Source organism: Chiloscyllium punctatum, chromosome 26 (assembly GCF_047496795.1).
Source record: "Chiloscyllium punctatum isolate Juve2018m chromosome 26, sChiPun1.3, whole genome shotgun sequence".
In the NCBI taxonomy this organism is placed as follows: Eukaryota; Metazoa; Chordata; class Chondrichthyes; order Orectolobiformes; family Hemiscylliidae; genus Chiloscyllium; species Chiloscyllium punctatum.
This window is the reverse complement of record NC_092764.1, coordinates 29,604,690-29,623,551: the sequence shown is the minus strand read 5'-3', so window position 1 is coordinate 29,623,551 and position 18,862 is coordinate 29,604,690. Positions and strand designations below refer to the sequence as shown.

Genomic DNA, 18,862 nt, shown 5'->3' with positions numbered 1-18,862 from the left:
GCACCTATAAAAGTTGGCAAGGGTATTTGCTGTCATGCTAAATTTCCTCAGGTGTCTGAGAAAGAAGAGACGTTGTTGGGCCTTTGTAACCAGTGCGTCCACACGAAGAGTCCAGGAAAGCTTGTTGTTGATGACCACTCCCAGGAGCTTGACACTCTCCATTCATTCCTCCTCTGTATTGTTAATGTGTAGGGGGGGCATGAGTAACATCCCGCCGAAAGTCAATAATGAGTTCCTTGGTTTTGCTGGTATTGAGAGCTGGGTTGTTCTCAGTGCACCGTTTTTTCCAGGTCTTATACCTCCCGTCTGTAGTCTGTTTCGTCGTCATCTGAGATTCGACTATGGTGGTGTCATCAGCAAACTTGTAAATGGCATTAGTCTGGTATTTGGCGACGCAGTAATGGGTTTACGTGGGTACAGTAGAGGGCTGAGTATGCACCCCTGGAAGGCTCCAGTGTTGAGTGTTAGTGAGGATGAAATATTGTCCCCAAACTTCACTGTGGCCTGTGGGTCAGGAAACTAAGGATCCAGTTGCAGAGAGTGGGGCTTAGTCTGAGATCACTAAGTTTAGTAATCCAGTCTTGAGGGGACAATAGTGTTGACTGCAGTTCAGCCTTCAATGAGTAAGGTTCTTCGAGTAAGGGTCAAGATGTTCTAGGGAGGAGTAAAGAGCAAGTGATATGGCATCTGACGTGGATCTGTTGGTCTGATAGGCGAATTGGACTGGATCAAGAGTAGTGGGGAGGCTGGAGTTGACCAGCCTTTCAAAGCACTTCATAACCATTGAAGTTGGGGCCACTGGGCAATAGTCATTGAGACATGCTGCATGAGCGCCTTAGGCACAGGGATGATGTTGGCCCTCTTGAAATAGGCAAGGACAGTGGCCTGCTGCAAGGAGAGGTTGAAGATGTCCTCTGCCAGTTGATCTGCGCATCGGAGTGCACAGCTTAGTACTCTGTCTGGGCGCATCGCTTTCCTTGGATTCAAACGAAGGAAAATTGATCTGACCTCTGATGCAATGACTGTTGGGATAGGTTCGTAAGGACTTGTTGGAATGGGTGTTACCTGCCTGCCAAAAGTCTGCTCAAAGCGAGCATAGAAGGTGTTGAGATGATCTGGGAGGGATGTGTCATTGTCTTCTATCTTGCACTGTCTCTTTTTAGAATCTATGATGTCATTTCTGTCCTTGCCATAGCCATCGGGTGTCTGTCTGGATCTCTAGTTTGGATCGATATTGGTCCTTGGCTGTCTTAGTGTCTCTGCGAAGGTCATATTTGGATTCCTTATACTTGAGTGGGTCTCCTGATCTAAAGACCTCATACCTGTTTTTTTTTTAAGCAGGTTCTGTATGTCCTGACATCCAGGGTTTCCTGTTGGAGAATACCTGGGTTGACTTACTCGGTATGCAGTCCTCCACACACACACTTGCTGATCAAGTCTGTGACGGTGGTGGCGTACTTGTCCAAGGTGCCTGCGGACTGTTTGAACATGGCCCAATCATATTTTGATACTTGAATATTTAACTTCATATGAAAGACCTAATGGAATATCGGACAATGGTTTACTCTTTTGGCTGGAGCCATGGATCTGGGGAATTTATCTAAAAAGGTGGTGCTAATGTGAGATGCTTTCAAAGTGATCGCTTTAAAGTCTGCTCCTCTGCTGCAGACCTTTATTCTTGTCAAATTTGGGTGCAGTGAGTTCTCTGAACGTTGGCTTTAAATATGTTCAGCAGTTGCTTTGTTTTTGAGGGAAAAGTCTTTTGTGCAGTCTTGTTGATTAAATTATTTGGGTATATTGATTGTGTAAATTGCTTTGTGCTTACCAGTTGAACAGTGTGGGTTTCTAAATGCATCTGTATATAATTTTATTTTAATCAGATTGAAATTTTAAATATTCTGGTGAGCTAACCTAAGTGAAAATATAGTATAGGAAGGAATTTAATTGATTAAGGCAGAAGCAAAGTACGTGGATGCTGGGGATCCGAAATAAAAACAAACAGTAATGAAGAACTTCAGCAAGTCTGGCAGCATCTGTGGAGAGAGGAATGTTTTGAATACAAAGAAGTGATATTGGACTCAACATTATGCTAATAATAGTATTTGACTATTAGGATTGATTTCAGTGGCACATTACAGGATATTTTCTTTCTGGTTGATTCCCTCTCTGATTTGTACTTGGATCGGCTACTTTCCCAAAGAAAAAGAATTTGATAATCAAGTTAGTTTAGGTATCTTGACATTCATTAAATCCATACCACTAGTACATTTGATTGACCAAAGAGAAGAAGAATGGTTTCTCCCTTTGACATATATTTTTCTTTCTTTCCAATCAATTTCCCATTTTATTTATAAAGACCCTGAACATTCTTTGGTTCAAAGAACAGGCACTTGATTTTCTGTCAGCCTGATGTGATTGGAAAGACCAGCAAACAAACTCCAGCATCTTTACTGCAACCAACTCATTCAGCAACATAACCATAATCATCTAAATCAACTCTTTTCTAACAATACATCAATCATACTGCATCAAATAATCAAGTTACAAAACAGGTCTTTTTAAAAAATTGCTTAAGGATCTCTGTGGAAATTATGGAGGCAGATGCTGTAATTTTTCAAACTTCCTTAGATGCAGGGGTGGTGCCAGGAAACTAGAGGATTACAAATGTCACACATTTGTTCAAAGATTTGTTGAGGATATGCCAAGCAACTGTGGACCAGTAAGTTTAACCTCTAGCAAGGGCATCTTTTAAAAACTATTTACATAATGAGAAGACATTTTGTTAAATGTGGGTTAGAGAAGGAAAGCTGATATGGATTCGTTCAGGGCATGTTGGGCTGGAATGTTTTCGAGACTTAACCGAGACAGTTGATGAAGATAATGTTGTTGATATGCACTTGGACTTCCAACAGGCAGCTGGTGCATTCTGCATAACAAGCTTGTGAGCAAAATTACAGCTTATGGAATAAATGGAACAGTAGTACAGAGGTACAAAATTAATTGACCAGAAACATTAGTGATAAACTATTATTTTCAGACTATTGGAACATTATAGTGCAGTTCCCAGAGGTCAGTGTTCAGACCCCTGCTGTTCCTGATCTATGTTAATAACCTGGACTTCATGTGAAGAGCACAACATCAACATTTGCAGATCGTGTGAAACTTGGAAATGTTGAGAAGAATGAGGAGGCTTGTTTTAAAATTTAAGAGGACATGTTGTAAATCATAGCCTACAAGTCGATCTGGTGTATTTTGACTAAAAGTCAAAACCCATTTTTCTAATCCCAGAAATTAGTTCTCCATATACTTGATTCCCCTCTTTTTTTTTAGCTATATGAGTTGGTAATCAGCCTCAATCTTTCACCCACAAGTGATTTATTTTTGTTTGTGGGTCCTTAAGTGACTACAAGTGATCAAGCAGGTGAATATGGGCTGCATTTTAAAGATACATGATAGTTAAAAGCAAGTCTACTGTAACCTTCCCTCTAAATTGTACAGCCACTCGGAGATTTCTACGCAAGCCAATCGATTATACTGATGCTGTTCCCAACATTGACGTCATGTCTCAGAGGCCACTGCCATGTATAGACTGGAAAAAATAATTAAGGGGACTTTTGGCACATTGTTTTGGATGTTGATATTTCATTGGTGATCAGGCATGCACTCTTATAACCAACAAAATCAACCCCTGGTCTAGGAATGAACTTTTGATCGACTGACTTGTCTGCCATAGATGTCAGCATACAGGTCTGGAACGGACAGGTAGTATAATACAGAGAAATGTGAAGTGATTCATTTTGGTAGAAGATGCAAAGACTATACAAAATAAAAGATACAATTCTACAGGAGGAGGAGTAGAGGAATTGGAGTGTATCTGTGCATTAATCATGGAAGGCAGCTATGCAAGTGGAATAACCGGTAGTAAAGAAGTGGGACTTTCAGCTTTATAAATAGGACACAATAAACTTTGTGTCCGATTCTGGGTACCATAAGAAGCTGGGAGGACAGTGAGAGGGTGCAGAAAAGATTAATTTAAGGATGTGGAACTACAATTATACTGACAATTGGAGAAGCTAAGACTGATTTCCTTGAAGTAGAGAAACAGCAGTGGACATGGAAATCTCCTTTACATAGCAGGTGATTAGGATCTGGAATGCATTGCTTGTGTGGTGGAAGCAGATTCAATCATAGCATTCACAAAGTAATTAGATCATTACCTGAAATGGAAAAGATTGCAGGGCTAAGAGGAAATAATAGTGTATTTGGGACTTGGTGAGGTGATTTTGTGAAGAACTAATGGTGAGCTGAATGTGGTCCCCTCTGTGTTTTGATTATTTTATGATCCTATGGTTGTCTCGAGCAATTGCTGTGTTTGGGAAAAATGACTTGCAGCATTGCATTCTTTAAAAAGAAAAGAACAATCGATCGAATATGAGGAATCAGTTTTCTAGTAAAGTATGCTGAATATATTGGAGTTTGAGTACAATCACAGTCAATCGACAAACAATTTCCACCTGCTTTTAATGACTTTAATTTTTAAGAATTAATTCATGGAATTCGGGCATCACTGAGCCGGCATTTATGTTGGATTTGAAACCAGAGCATTACCCTGGGTCTAAGGAATGGTATCCAGTGATAATCACCTCCCCAAAGACCAAGCTTACCAAATATGAGCTGTTCATCTTACATTCGTAAGGAAAAAAACTCAATGCCCAATTTCAAGTTGTCATTTTTACATGGAAAAGGGTGCTGATTGCTTGGTAAATTTACTCTGACTTCTCTATGGCAATGCTCTGGAGAAAGCAAAAAGGAATTATGGGCTCCCAAGCTTATTCAGAAAGGAGTGAGACTTCAATATATTTTGTTTGCAGAGAACAAGTCCCTGTGTATGAATAAATGTTGCATCTCGCAAGCATAAATGGGCCACTTTAGAAGCATGACTGAATAAGTTAAATTGGTTGTTAGTGTAGCTACTAATAATTTCAGGATAGTTCAACAAGTACTGCAGTCATGGAACATCATGTAACAGAACGTTTATTTTGGATTTTTCAAGTGTGTGCATTGTTTTCAGTCAGTACTCTGCCTAAAGCAATATGTTTGGTTTGAATAGCCAATCACTGAGGGGTATGGCCTCTCTGCTTGAACCACATGAATATAGTGTGTTAGTGTTAGAATCCTTTCTGATTATTCATTATTTAATTTTTATTAATTATCATTTTTGGTTTGGAGTTGAGACCTGAAGTGACTGTTGCACTGAGCAGCAGCTTGCTTTTTAAAAAAGGAACAAATACCTGATGTACTTCTATATGGTATGATTTGTCTGATTAGCATGCAAAACAATACTTTTCACTGTCTCTTGGTGTATCTGACAATAATAAATTGAATCAAATTAATCAAGTAAATCAGGATCAGAATGGCCATTGTTCTGCAAAATATCTTTAATGGGCTCCTTGCAAACTTGACACAAACAACTAGGGCCTTTTTCCAAAATTGCTGGTAAGGCCAATTTTATAATATGCAGAGTTGTGCAGATCCCAACATATTTACTGATTTGATTTCAAAATGTGAGCTGATGTATCACCTCTGAACCAGAAGTTTTTAGGTTGGAGCCCTAGTATAGAACTTCAGTACATTATCTTGATTGACAGTTCAATGAAATTTTGAGATTCAGAACCTTGATTTAATAGTTAAGCTGATGTGACCTCAGTTTTTCAGGTTAAAATGACATTGCTGATTTAACTGTTTCAATAGATGCATCATGCTGATATTGCTGTATGTTAACTTGCTTTAGTCTTGTCCTAGCTCTACTTTGCCAGAATAACTTTTTCAAGTAAGTGTTTATATATCCGAGAAACCATGCTGCTGTGGAGAACTTTGTGGTTACTCTTCCATTACTCAGTGGTCAGTTTAGGAGGGCTAGCCTGTGGCCTGATCATGCCTCTGTCCCAGAACAATGGCATGTTTGATTGAAAGAAACAACACAGGTGACTGTGTTTGGAAAGTATGAGTGGCCATGATAGAAATTTGTACAGTATTGCAATTGTTGTGAATATTAAGTTCAATGGATTGTGTGTCTTAGAACATAAGTTTTAGTTTTAGAAATGATTTGCCTGGATGAGTACAGCTCCCAACAACACTGTAGAAACTTGACACCATGCAGGACAAAGCAGCCGGCTTAATTGGCACCTCATTCACAAGCATCCACTCCATCTACCACTAACACTCACTAGTAGCAATTTGTACTATCTACGATATACACTGCAGAAATTGGCCAAAGATCTTTGGGCAGCACCTTTTGAAACCCATGACCACTTTTCTCCTGAAGGACAAGGGTAACGTCACTTGCAAGTTCCCTTCCAAGCCACTTGCCATCCTGACTCAGAAATATATTGCCATTCTCTCACTGACTCTGGGTCAAAATCCTGGAATTCCCTCCCTAAGGGCATTGTGAGTCTACCCCAATGGACAGCGGCAGTTCAAGAAGGCAGTTCATGACCACCTCCAAGAGAACTGGGGACTGGCAATAAATGCTGGGCTGCCAACAATACCCATACCCCAGGAGTGAATAAATAAAGGTAGAAAATGGATAAATGCAACTAAAACAGAATCTTGGAGCCTATTAAAGTTTTGGGGCCATGTGCTTTGAAAGTTTAAAGGCTAATAAAGTTGGCAAAAAAAAGTGCATTCTGGAGAGAGATTTTTGATTTAGGAAGTAAAGCTAAATTAATTTTCAGGGTAGATCACATGGCATACAGGGAGAATTAGCCATTTGAATACTAGATAGGCTCAAAGGTAGGTAACGGGTGGTGGTGGTGGTGGAGCGTTGCTTTTTGCACTGGAGGCCTGTGACCAGTGGTGTGCTATAACAATTGGTGCTGGGTCCACTGCTTATTGTTATTTATATAAAATGACTTTGATGTGAATATAGGAGATATGATCAGTAAGTTTGCAGATGACACCAAAATTGATGGTGTAGTGGACAGTGAAGAACGTTAGCTCAGAATACAACAGGACCTTGATCGGATAGGCAAATGTGCTGAGAAGTGGCAAATGAGCCTTAATCTGGATAACCGTGAGGTGCTGCATCTTGGAAAGGCAAATCAGAGCAGGACTTACACATTTAATGGTTAAGGCCTTGGGGAGTGTTGCTGAACAAAGAACCTTTGGAGTGTAGGTTCATAATTCCTTGAAAATGGAGTCACTGGGTAATGAAGAAGGCATTTGGTATGCTTGCTTTTATTGGTCAGGGCATTGAGTATATGAGTGGGGAAGTCATGTTGTGGCTGTTCAGGACATTGGCTATGCCACTTTTGGAATACTGCATTCAATTCTCGTTTCCCTGCTATCCCAAAAATATTGTTAAACTAGAAAGGGTTCAGAAAAGACTAACAAGGATGTTGCCAGGTTTGAAGGTTTGAGCTGTAGGGAGAGGCTGAATAGGTTGGGGCTGTTTTCCCTGGAGTGTCTGAGGCTGTGGGGTGACCTTATAGAGGTTTATAAAATTATGAGGGTCATTGATAGATTGAAGAGTTACGGTTTCTACGGAGTTTAAGACTAGAGTGCATAAGTTTGGATTGGCAAGAAAGGTTTAAAAGGAGCATAGCAGACAACCTTTTCATACAAAGGGTGATGCGTGTATGGAATAAACTACCAGAGGAAGTGGTGGAGCCCGGTTTAATTACAACATTTAAAAGGCATCTGGATGGTATATGAATAGGAGGGGTTTAGAGAGAGAAGGCCCAAATGTTGGCAAATGAGACTATAGATTAATTTAGGATGCCTGGTTGGCATAAATGAGTTGGACTGAAGGGTCTATTTCTGTGATATACCTCTCTATGACTCTGTTCAGTAAACCCATCAATAAAGAAATTGGAAATTAATTTAATGGTCAGTTTGAGGACAATTTAGAGCAGGTGCCATGATCCTGGAGTTGTGTTTTCTGTTGTTTGCAGAAAGAAGTGAGAATTATAAAATCCCTACAGAATCATAGAAGCAAAGAAAATGACTTAGATCTGTAAATGGAGTAAAGAACTAACTTCTTTAACCTTTACTGAATTTCACAAAGTTAATCTCTTTATGAATCTTGAGAACAACAGATGGAAGATGAAGTGAGTGAGTGGCAAAATCTATAGTGGGCCTTGCACCTAATCACACGTTGTTTCTGCACACTTTACATTGCTTTTGGGTGGCATGTGACTATGCGGTAGTGGTGGGGATTGTGTCTTGTGTGCATGACTGACTGATACAAAACCCTGTATTAAGGGAGGACGGTTCCCTTGTTCAGGGAGCCTCGCTTGACACGCTCTGCAAACATTGCGAAGAGTGTTAAGTGATCCTCCAAAAGCTTGGACTTGCTTAAATAAACTGGGTAATGAAGAAGGCATTTGGTATGCTTGCTTTTATTGGTCAGGGCATTGAGTATATGAGTGGGGAAGTCATGTTGTGGCTGTTCAGGACATTGGCTATGCCACTTTTGGAATACTGCATTCAATTCTCGTTTCCCTGCTATCCCAGGGCTGTTCACAGAAGTTGGTGTATTGCAGTTGCATCAAGCATGAAGGGAACCTCACAACTGCTATCTTTTTGTGCAGAAGCACAATCAAAATGTCCATTATCAACAGGTTTCTAACAATGAGAGAGCAAGGATTGCAGATGCTGGAAATCAGAGTGAATAGATGTGAAGCTAGAAGAGTACATCCAGATGCTGTGACCTGCTGTGCTCTTCCAACTTCATATCTATTGACTCAGGTTTCTGACAAAATTGTGAAGAAACACTTACAGTTGAAGCAACTGTTTAATGATTCTCTTTTAACTTTTCTTTGCCAGTGCTGCAAGATTACCTGAAGGTTCATTATGAGCAGAAATTAATTTCATTAAAATTACATTGCTGAGAATTAGCCAAACCCAATTTAAAAACAAAGTTAAAGAAGTCAATTAGATTCCTAATTGATTGATTGAATATCTGACACATCTTGTTATGATTCTTTCAGGGACAATTATTTTTAAAAGAAGAAATCTGAACACCCATATGCATTATTTGGCAGAATAGCACAAGATTTCATGTTTGCATATTTGGTAAATGAAAGCTATACACAAAAATATTTTGAGAAACATGCAGTACTAACAATGCTAAACTTAACAAGAATTAAGTTAAACTTGGTTCTAATTTTCAATTTAATTCACCCTCCCCAAAGAATTCCCTTATTGTATGAAAACTTGGATGTTTCAAGATTTGTGGGACCAACCCAAATGATATCCATAACCCTGTGGAATTTACTTTAATTCTCGTAATACAGACGTCATCTGAGGTAAGATTCAATGGCCTTGTCAGCATCAACTTTTTGGCTATGTTATCCTCAGCTTCTTGGCCTTGTTAGCAGATAACTCGATTGTCTTTACATAACTTTCCAATCTAACTTTTTGTGTAAGGCTCTGTGAGGACCATTGTAGTTTTCTTTTCCATATAAACTGAGAACAAATCCTCCAACTGCTTTTTCCTAACAAAATCTAACAGAGAGCTCCACCTGCATTCCACATAGCAAGCAATGACATTGTTTTCTTTGCATTAAATGCAGGTGTAATTAACATTTTTTTTAACTGTTCCCCATTTGATGAATTGCAGCCTGTACTTTGACCAAAACTGCAGTTGCCTAGCTGTTATCAAACTGAGCTGCTTGCTTTCGTCTGCCATCTCACAGATCAATAAAGTCTTCCACTGCCAGCTTCTGTGTTCACGATGATAAGAACAGGCTGAAAGACGCAAATTCTCTTGGAAATCTGATTACCTTATTTGACAAATGACACGGTTCTTTGGTTCTCATAGAATCATAAAATCCCTACAATGTGAAAGCAGACTATTTGGCCTGTCGAGTTCATATTGACCCTCCAAAGAATATCCCACCCAGACCAAGTCCCCTAACCTATTCCTGTAACTTCATACCTACTTTGGCGAATCCACCAAACCTATACATCCCTGGACACGATGGACAATTCAGTATGGCCAATCCACCTAACTTGCCAATCTTCTGGATTGTGGGAGGAAATCAGAGTGTCTGAAGGAAACTCATGCAGACACGCAGAATGTGCAAACTCCACGCAGTCACCTGAAACTGGAATCAAACCCGGGTCCCTGGCACTGTGAGGCAGCAGTGCTAACCACTGAGCCACTATGTTGCCCCAGTTCTATAATCCAAATTAATTATTCATAATTCTCATGAGTAGTTATGACTGTTTTCGAGAATGTATAGCTTTGAACTTACTTCTGAGATAATGATGAATACTTTGGCTCTGCTCAAATATTCAGCAATGGGCCTTGCATTGTTTGGTGTGTATTATTAACTCTTGATCTAAGACAAGCACAGGTTAATTAACTTAGGCTTTTTAGATTTTTCTTCAAATTAACAAGCAAAATTAATTTAAACTCCACGTCTTAACCAGCTTGTACGATTTAAAATCATTTAGTTATTAAGCTGTATTCTAAAGCATATGAATTATGAACTATATTTTTGCAATATTCACTTGAATTAATATTGTTTAAATGGAGTGATTCAAAGGAAATGTTTCTCCTATGTCTTTTTTTTTAAACTAATGACTGGTTCCTTTTTTGGAAGAAATGTATCTTAAGATTAAATGGCTTACCTATGAGGATAAGTGATTAAACTGTATAACTGTGCTGATTTATTCAATATATTTGGAATTTTTTATTCATAATACAATCCAAACCTTATTACATTGTTAACAGATCATTGTTTGATGTAGATTTTGATAACTACCACTTGTAAAGTTGCACCAGTTTGTTTTGTGTTGATAAGAGGTTTTTCATGGTTGCCTAAGCTATATCTGGTTTACAGGTCATAACAACCTACACAAATATGACTTATGAAATGGGGTTTGTGATACATTTTGTTGAGCATTGGGCTTGAGCAGAAGAGAGAAATTGGCTGTTGCTGAAAACTACTTTTGCATTCATTTGGTGTCTCTGAAATGCTTTTAACAATTCGTTTGTTACGTGGTCTGATTCAGCAGCATTGTGTACTTACATTTGATTTACGCAGGCTATTATTCTGCGTCCTATCTTGTAATCTGTATGAGCAGTTGGTAATTTGGTTTACATTCAGTCGAGCAATGCATGGAGAGAAAGCAATGTTAATCTTGAAGTAGAAAGAAAAAATTGTGCATTTGTACTGTAGAAATAGCACAAGTGATAATTAGCTACCACTGCAAATGTAGGCTGGAGAATTTAACAAATTTAAAAGGAAAATTGAGAGTTCTGAGAATTTTTTTATAACAACAAAATACAATCCAAAGCTGGTATGAATAATATTTCATTTAACTGGATTTCTTTCTTTTTTCTACCCCCTTTAGTGTGGTGTGACGTCATGGCAACTGCCAGTTCTAGTGCTGGTGGGAATGACCAAGCTTTGGAAAAGTCACAGTTGAATATAAAAAGTAAGTCAGAGTTGGTTAATGCAAAGTTACAGTTTTACAGTTACAGTAACCTCTCCAAATATCTGCCTTTTACTTTATTGTGGGAAAAGTGATTGGTTCTGGACATCATAAGCATGGACAAATTTTATTTCTCTGGATTGGTTAAACGCAACTCTGCCAACCTGGAGTGGAATTTAGTAGAATCCCGTAAATTAATATTGTTACAATAGTCATAAAATGAGTAATAGGAGTAGGAGAACCATTCAGTCCCTTGTCTCTGTTCCACCATTTAATAAGATCATTTTTGCTATGTGGCCCGACTCCATGTGCCTGCCTTTGGTTCATATCCCTGAGTACCTTTGCTGAACAAAAATTTCTGTACTCAACAAAGGTCTTAGTTTTATCCCTCTGCAGCCCCACCTTAATGAATTTCAGGCACAACATGACGTTGAGCTCTTCTTCCGTCGCCTTTGCCTCCATGCCCATTTCTTTGGACAAGAGTCCTCTCCCCATCGATCAGACCCCTTTGCCCACCTCCAACACTCCCTCCAACTGGACCCCTCCCTCTGGCCTTTTACCTGCACTCAACCTGTTCATCGAGAATTGTCAATGTCATATTAGTCACTTCTATTTCTTTGCACCCGTTCCAACTTGTCTCCCCCTGAACTGATTGCACACTATGGTCTCCGGTCCTGGCTTTGTAATTAAGCCTGTTGATATGAGTAGTGCAGTTGTTGTGTTGCAGACAAACCTTGATATTGCAGAGGTTGAGTGCTAGCTCTCAGATAGCTCCTCCAATTGCACCGTAAACAATGACCCCACCACGGAACATCAGGCTACCATGTCCATAACAGTCACTAACCACATTTCACCTGGTGATCTCCCCTCCCATTGCCTCCAAGCTCAGTCTCCCAACCACTCAGCACGTTTCGACCTCCTTCCCAAAATCCACAAACAGAATTGCTCGGGCAGACCCATTGTTTTTGTTTGCTCCTGCTCCATAGAACTCATCCCTTCCTATCTCATCTTAGTTTTCTCTACCCTTGCCCAGTCCCTTCTGACCTAGATCTGCAATTCCTTTGAAACTTTGTCAGTTTCAGAATTTCCAGTTTGCGGCCTCAGGCTGCCTCCTCTTTACCATGGACTTGCAATCCCTTTACACGTCCATCCCCCATCAGGATGGTCTCAGGGCTGTCTGCTTCCTCCTGGGGAAAAAAAAAGTCTGAGCTGTCCCCATTTTCCATCACCTTCCTCTGCCTGACCAAGCTTGTCCTCACTTTGAACCACTTCCCTTTTATTCCTCTCACCTCCTTCAGGTCAAAGGGGTGGCCATGTTACCCACATGGGCTCCAGTTAGGTCTGTGTCTTTATGGAATATGTGACAAATTCCTTGTTCCAGTCCTATTCGGGCCCCCACCCACAATACCTTCTCTGATACGTCAATGTAAGCATCGTTGCTGCTTCCCTCTCTCTTCCTGAATTGGAAAGGTTTATCAATTTCGTTTCCAATTTCCACCCTCCTCTCATCTTCACCTGGTCCATTCCTGACTTCTTCTTTCCTCGACATCTCTCTTTCCATTTCTGGGGATAGGTTGTCAACCAAGCTCCACTATAACCTCACCAACTCCCACACTTGCCTTACCTTCTCGCCCTGTATCCTGCAAAGATTCTATTCCATTCTACCAGTTCCTCCATCTCTGTTGCATCTCTTCTAATGATGCCAACTTCGACAAGGGGGTCTCTAAAATGTCCCACCTTCTTTCTCAACAGAGGATTCCTCAGCACCACAGTTGACAGGACATTCAGCCGGGCCTGACCCATCTTCCACACATTAGACCTCATCCCCTCTCTCCCGAACATAGCAGCAATTGGGTCTCCCTCATCCTCAACTACCATCACACCAGTATCTGCATCGAGAGCATCATTAGTCGCCATATCCACCACCTCCAACAGGATGTCACCACCAGAGACACATTCCCTTCTCCTCTCTTGTCAACCTTTGGCAAGGACCATTGTTTCCAGGACATCGTGGACCATTCCTCTTTCACACTCAACATCCCCTGCAGTCCAATTACACCTTCTCCTGCAACCACAGAATGTATAACACCTGCCTGTTTACTTCCTCCTTTTCAGTATCCATGGGCCCAAACATACCTCCCAGGTGAAGCAGCACTTTACCTGCACTTCACCTCCCCACCCATTTTCGCTTTCCGCAAAGACCATTCTCTCAGTGACTACCTGGTCAGGTCCACGCACCCCCAACAACCCACCCTCCCATCCTGGCACCTTCCCCTGCTACCGCAGGAATTGCAAAACCTGTGCCCTCAACTCCTCCCTCACTTCCATCCAAGGCCCCAAAGGATCATTCCACATCCATCAAAGTTTTACCTGCACATCCACTAATATCATTTATTGTATCCGTTGCTCCCGATGCGGTCTCCTCTACATTGGGGAGACTGGATGCCTCCTAGCAGAGCACTTTAGGGAACATCTCCGGGACACCCGCACCAATCAACCCCACCGCCCTGTGGCCCAATATTTCAACTCCCCCTCCCACTCTGCCGAGGACATGGAGGTCCTGGGCCTCCTCTGCCGCCGCTCCCTCACCACCCAACGCCTGGAGGAAGAACGCCCCATCGTCTGCCTCGGAACACTTCAACCCCATGGCATCAATTGTGATTTCACCAGTTTCCGCATTTCCCCTTCCCCCACCTCACCCAGCTCCAATCTTCCAGCTCAGCACCGCCCTCATGACGTGTCCTATCTGCCTATCTTCCTTTCCACCTATCCACTTCACTCTCCCCTCTGACCTATCACCTCCATTCCCACCCCCATTCACCCATTATACTCTTTGCTACTTTCTCCCCACCCCCCACACCCCTCTCATTTATCTCTCCACTCTGCAGGCACCCTACCTCTATTCCTGATGAAGGGCTTTTGCCCGAAATGTCGATTTTCCTGCTCCTTGGATGCTGCCTGACCTGCTGTGCTTTTCCAGCACCACTCTAATCTAGACTCTGGTTTCCAGCATCTACTCTGTTTGCTGTTCACAATGTGGTCTCCTCTACATTGGGGAAAAAAAGTGTAGACTGGGTGACAGCTTCACAGAACGCGTACATTCTGTCTGTAAAGAGACCATGAGCCTCCAGTTGCCTGCCACTTCAACAGACCACCCTGTTCCTTGGCCAATATCTCTGTCTCAGGCTTGCACAATGCTCTGCTGAAGCTCAGCACTTGAGTGCCTTTCCCTACACTTTCCCCCACTCCCACATATCAGGTCTTATTATCACATGGTTTGCTATTACACATAATCCCAATGGTACACATTAGCAACTATTCATTCTCCTAGGCTTATCACTCCATGTATCTGTTCAACTGTTTTTCTCTGTCTTTGGCTCTATCTCTACCTATTTCTTATTCCTTACCTCCTCCCACCACTTTATCTTCTGCATCAAAGACAGCCTTTTCCTAGTTACCATTAGTTCTGAAGAAGGGTCACTGGACCCAAGATGTTAACTCTGATTTCTCTTCACAGATCCTGCCAGTCCTGCTGAATTTTTCCAACAATTTGTTTTTGATTTATAGCATCTTGCAGTTTTTTTTCACTTTTAAAGAAATGTCTTTCTGAGATTTAAAATTAACAACTGATCCAGCATCCACTGCGTTTTGTGGCAGATAGTTTAGATTAGATTAGATTAGATTAGATTACTTACAGTGTGGAAACAGGCCCTTCGGCCCAACAAGTCCACACCGCCCCGCCGAAGCGTAACCCACCCATACCCCTACATCTACATCTACCCCTTACCTAACACTAGGGGCAATTTAGCATGGCCAATTCACCTGGCCTGCACATCTTTGGACTGTGGGAGGAAACCGGAGCACCCGGAGGAAACCCACGCAGACACGGGGAGAACGTGCAAACTCCACACAGTCAGTCGCCTGAGGCGGGAATTGAACCCGGGCCTCAGGCGCTGTGAGGCAGCAGTGCTAACCACTGTGCCACCGTGCCGCCCACATCTACCACTCTAAACATCTACCACTCTTTCGGTGTAGAAATGCTTCCGAAGTGTCTCCTGAATCCCCAACCAGTGGATCTCATTTATCTACCCTGTCTTCTCCCATTAGTATATTGAACACTTAGATCAGGTCACCCCTTAACCATCTAAATTCTCAAGAAAACAGTCCTAATTTATGTAATCTCGGTTCATAACCCTGAAGTGCAGGTATCATTCTTATATACCCTCATTGCACTCCCTCCAAGGCTACTGTATCCTTCCAAGGTATGGTGTCAAGATCTGCTCACAGTACTCCAGGTGGAATCTTACCAGAGTTTTGTAGAACTGGAGCATAACTTCTGCTTCCTTGTACTACAGTGCTGTAGATATAAAGGCAGCATTTCATGTGGTTGTTTGAACACTTTCTGCACCTGCAACATTTTAAAGATCTATGGACCTGAACCCCAAGTTCCTTTAGACATCCACTGTGTGCAACTTCTAGAAAGTACCATCATCTATCTTATTTCAGTCCAAACTGGTTAACCTAACACTTGGTTACATTGAACTCCATCTGTCACAATTTTGACCAATAACTTAGTCTGTCAGCATCTCTCTGTAATTTTATGCTGTCATCTACATTGTCTACAATGCTGCCTAACTTTGTCATCAGTACATTTGGATATATTTTCTTTCCCATTGTCCAAGTCATTAATAAATAAAATGAATAATGAGGGCTGAGCACAATTCTTTGAGGAACACCACTGGTCATACCTTGCTAAATTGAGTACCTACCCATCATCCCTACTTCTGTCTGTTACTCAATCAATTTCCCAGCCATATCCGTAATTTGACCTCAATTCTGTGGTCTCTTACTTCACTTAACAGTTTCTTATGTGGGACTTAATCAAATATCTTCTGGAGGTCCATATGAACAATGTCCATAGACACTTCTTGTTCAATACCTTAGTCACCCCTTCAAAAACATTATCACTTTTGTCAGGTGTGACCTGACATAGAGGGCATAGGTTTAGAGTGAGAGGGGAAAGCTCTAAAAGAGACCTAAGGGGCAACATTTTCACACAGAGAGTAGTACATGTATGTAATGAGCTGCCAGTGGAAGTGGTGGAGGCTGGTACAATTGGTACAAAGCAGCATTTGGATGGGTATATGAATAGGAAGTGTTTGGAGGGATATGGTCCGGGTGCTGTCAGGAACTAGATTGGGTTGGGATATCTGGTCGGCATGGATGGGTTGGACTGGAGAGTCTGTTTCCATTCTGTACATCTCTATGACTCTTCTGCACCACTGTTAAGCTCAGTGGAGTGATGTGCTATTTTTCAGTTCTGAGGAACGACTCCTGCATCTAGGGAGCTATTAAAGATTATAGTTAAGGCATCTACAATGTGCTCCCCTGCTTCCTTTCATACCCTCACATGGAAACAGTTAGGTGCTGGGATTTGTCACTCTTTAATTCCTCATTAGCTATATTTTACTCGTGTTAATTTTATTCTCTTCCTATTCCTGGTCACTGTTCATTTCCTCAGGACTTTGGACAAGTTTCCTCCTTTTCTACTGTAAATACTGAGACAAAGTAATTATTTAAGGTATCTGCCATTTCCCCATAATTATTGACAATACTCCCACTTGCAGTCTTCAGCAGGTCGACATTGCTCCTGACCACCACTTGCCCTTTATACAACTAAACCTTCTTATTTTGGTGACCTTGGCAAGTTTCCTTTCATAATCCTTCTTTGTATCTCTTATAAGCTGCTTTGTGGCCCTTTGCTGGCCTTTGTATCTCTCCCATTCAGCAGGATTAGTGTTGTTTTAATTTGTACTTCTGTACCCTTTCAATTTTATGCTGTTCCTTATCTCTTTAGTTGTTCTGGCTGTTTTTTTTCCTGTAAAATGGAGCTTTTATCCCTCAGAATTATAAATTGGCTTTTTAAAAATTGTGATAAATATTTCTTTAAAAATTCTCCATTGTTATTCACTTGTTTTACTCATTAGTAGATTTCCCAGTATATTGAGTACAGTGTCTGTCTCATCACCTTAAACTTGGCCTTACCTAAATCTAAAACTTCAGTAGCTGGATCATGCTTTTTGCTTTCAAATGCTACATTGACCTCTATCATGTTATGACCACTATTTGATAAATATTCATACACCATTAGTTTAGTCGTTAGTTTAGTCATTAAATCCGGCTCATTACTAAATCTGATATTGCTTGTCCTCTCATTCGTCCAAGACACATTGCTGTAGAAAACTACCCTGGACACACTCCAGAAACTCACTACCTTTCTGACTTATATATGTTAAAGTTAGAATCCATTTATAAATAAGAGGAGATGGTGGCCACTGGTACTATTGCTGGACTATTAATCCAGAGACACGGGTAATGTTCTAGGACAATGGTTTGAATCCTGCCAGAGCAGATGGTGGAATTTAAATTCATTAAAAATCTGGAATTAAGAGTCTAATGATGATGACCACGAATCCATTGTTAATTGTCAGAAAAAAACCCATCTGCTTCACTATTGCCCTTTAGGGAAGGAAACTGCCATCTTTACCTGTGACTCTACCTCATTCCTCTACATGTGACTCAAGACCTACAGCCATGTGGTTGACTGCCAGCGAAATCTTCATCCCATTAATGAACTTTTAAAAAAGCAGAATCACCTCAGAATTGCCACCAGGGGATCTGTACACAACTCCCATTACAATTTTAGATCTTTTGCTGTTCCTCAGTTCCACCTTTGTAGTCTCCACTGAAAATTTCACTTCATTTTTATCTTCCCTCACTATTTAAAGTAATTTTGTTTCGAATCATCAAGACTATGCCACCTCCTCTGTCATTTTCCATGACCGTCCTGTAAACCTTTTGTATGTAGCAATGTACTAAATTGGTATTTTTTGTGCCCAGACCTGATGATCCTGCAGCCATGTCTCAGTAATGGAAACTGTGTCATAAACTCCAATTTGAAGTTATGCTGCAATTCCTTGAAGTTATTATTTACACTCCATGCGTTGAAATATAGAACTTTTATTTGGGTCATACACCTGTCCATCAGCAGTGATGCTTTATTCATCTGTTTATTGCTTCTCTCTTCCGGTTTAATCAATTGCTTCTTACAGTTTTGCCATTACCTGCCAGAACTGAAATAGGATTATTGACGGTTTCTTAACTCTCTATCGTGTTCCTTGATTTTGAAACTTTATTGACTTCCCCTGACACATCACCTCCCCAGTTTACTAGTTTAAAGTCCTTGTGAACTACCCTATTTAGCCTTTTCGCTTGGACATTGGTCCCAGAAGTATATTTATGTCCTGTCCCAATAATGATGCTAAATGGAAATGGAACATCCCTTTCCTGCACCACTCCTTTAAATATGTGTTTACTTCCCTAATTTTCTTACCTCAATGCCAATTTGTTCGGGTAA

The 18,862-nt window shown here is 41.0% G+C and overlaps 1 protein-coding gene across 2 annotated transcripts in view; it reads left to right on the top strand.

The window, feature by feature from the left end:
* The window catches only part of wwp2 (WW domain containing E3 ubiquitin protein ligase 2), a 202,813-nt gene that overhangs the window by 12,452 nt on the left and 171,499 nt on the right, over positions 1-18,862 (top strand). Inside the window, exons 1-2 of one of the 2 annotated variants that reach the window (XM_072595996.1) lie at positions 9,197-9,308; positions 11,365-11,448. In XM_072595996.1, coding sequence (XP_072452097.1) covers positions 11,379-11,448 — 70 coding nt within the window. In that variant the 5' untranslated portion in view covers positions 9,197-9,308; positions 11,365-11,378. Of the gene's footprint in view, positions 1-9,196; positions 9,309-11,364; positions 11,449-18,862 lie in introns of those variants that run through there. The other variant, XM_072595995.1, reaches the window with a different exon arrangement.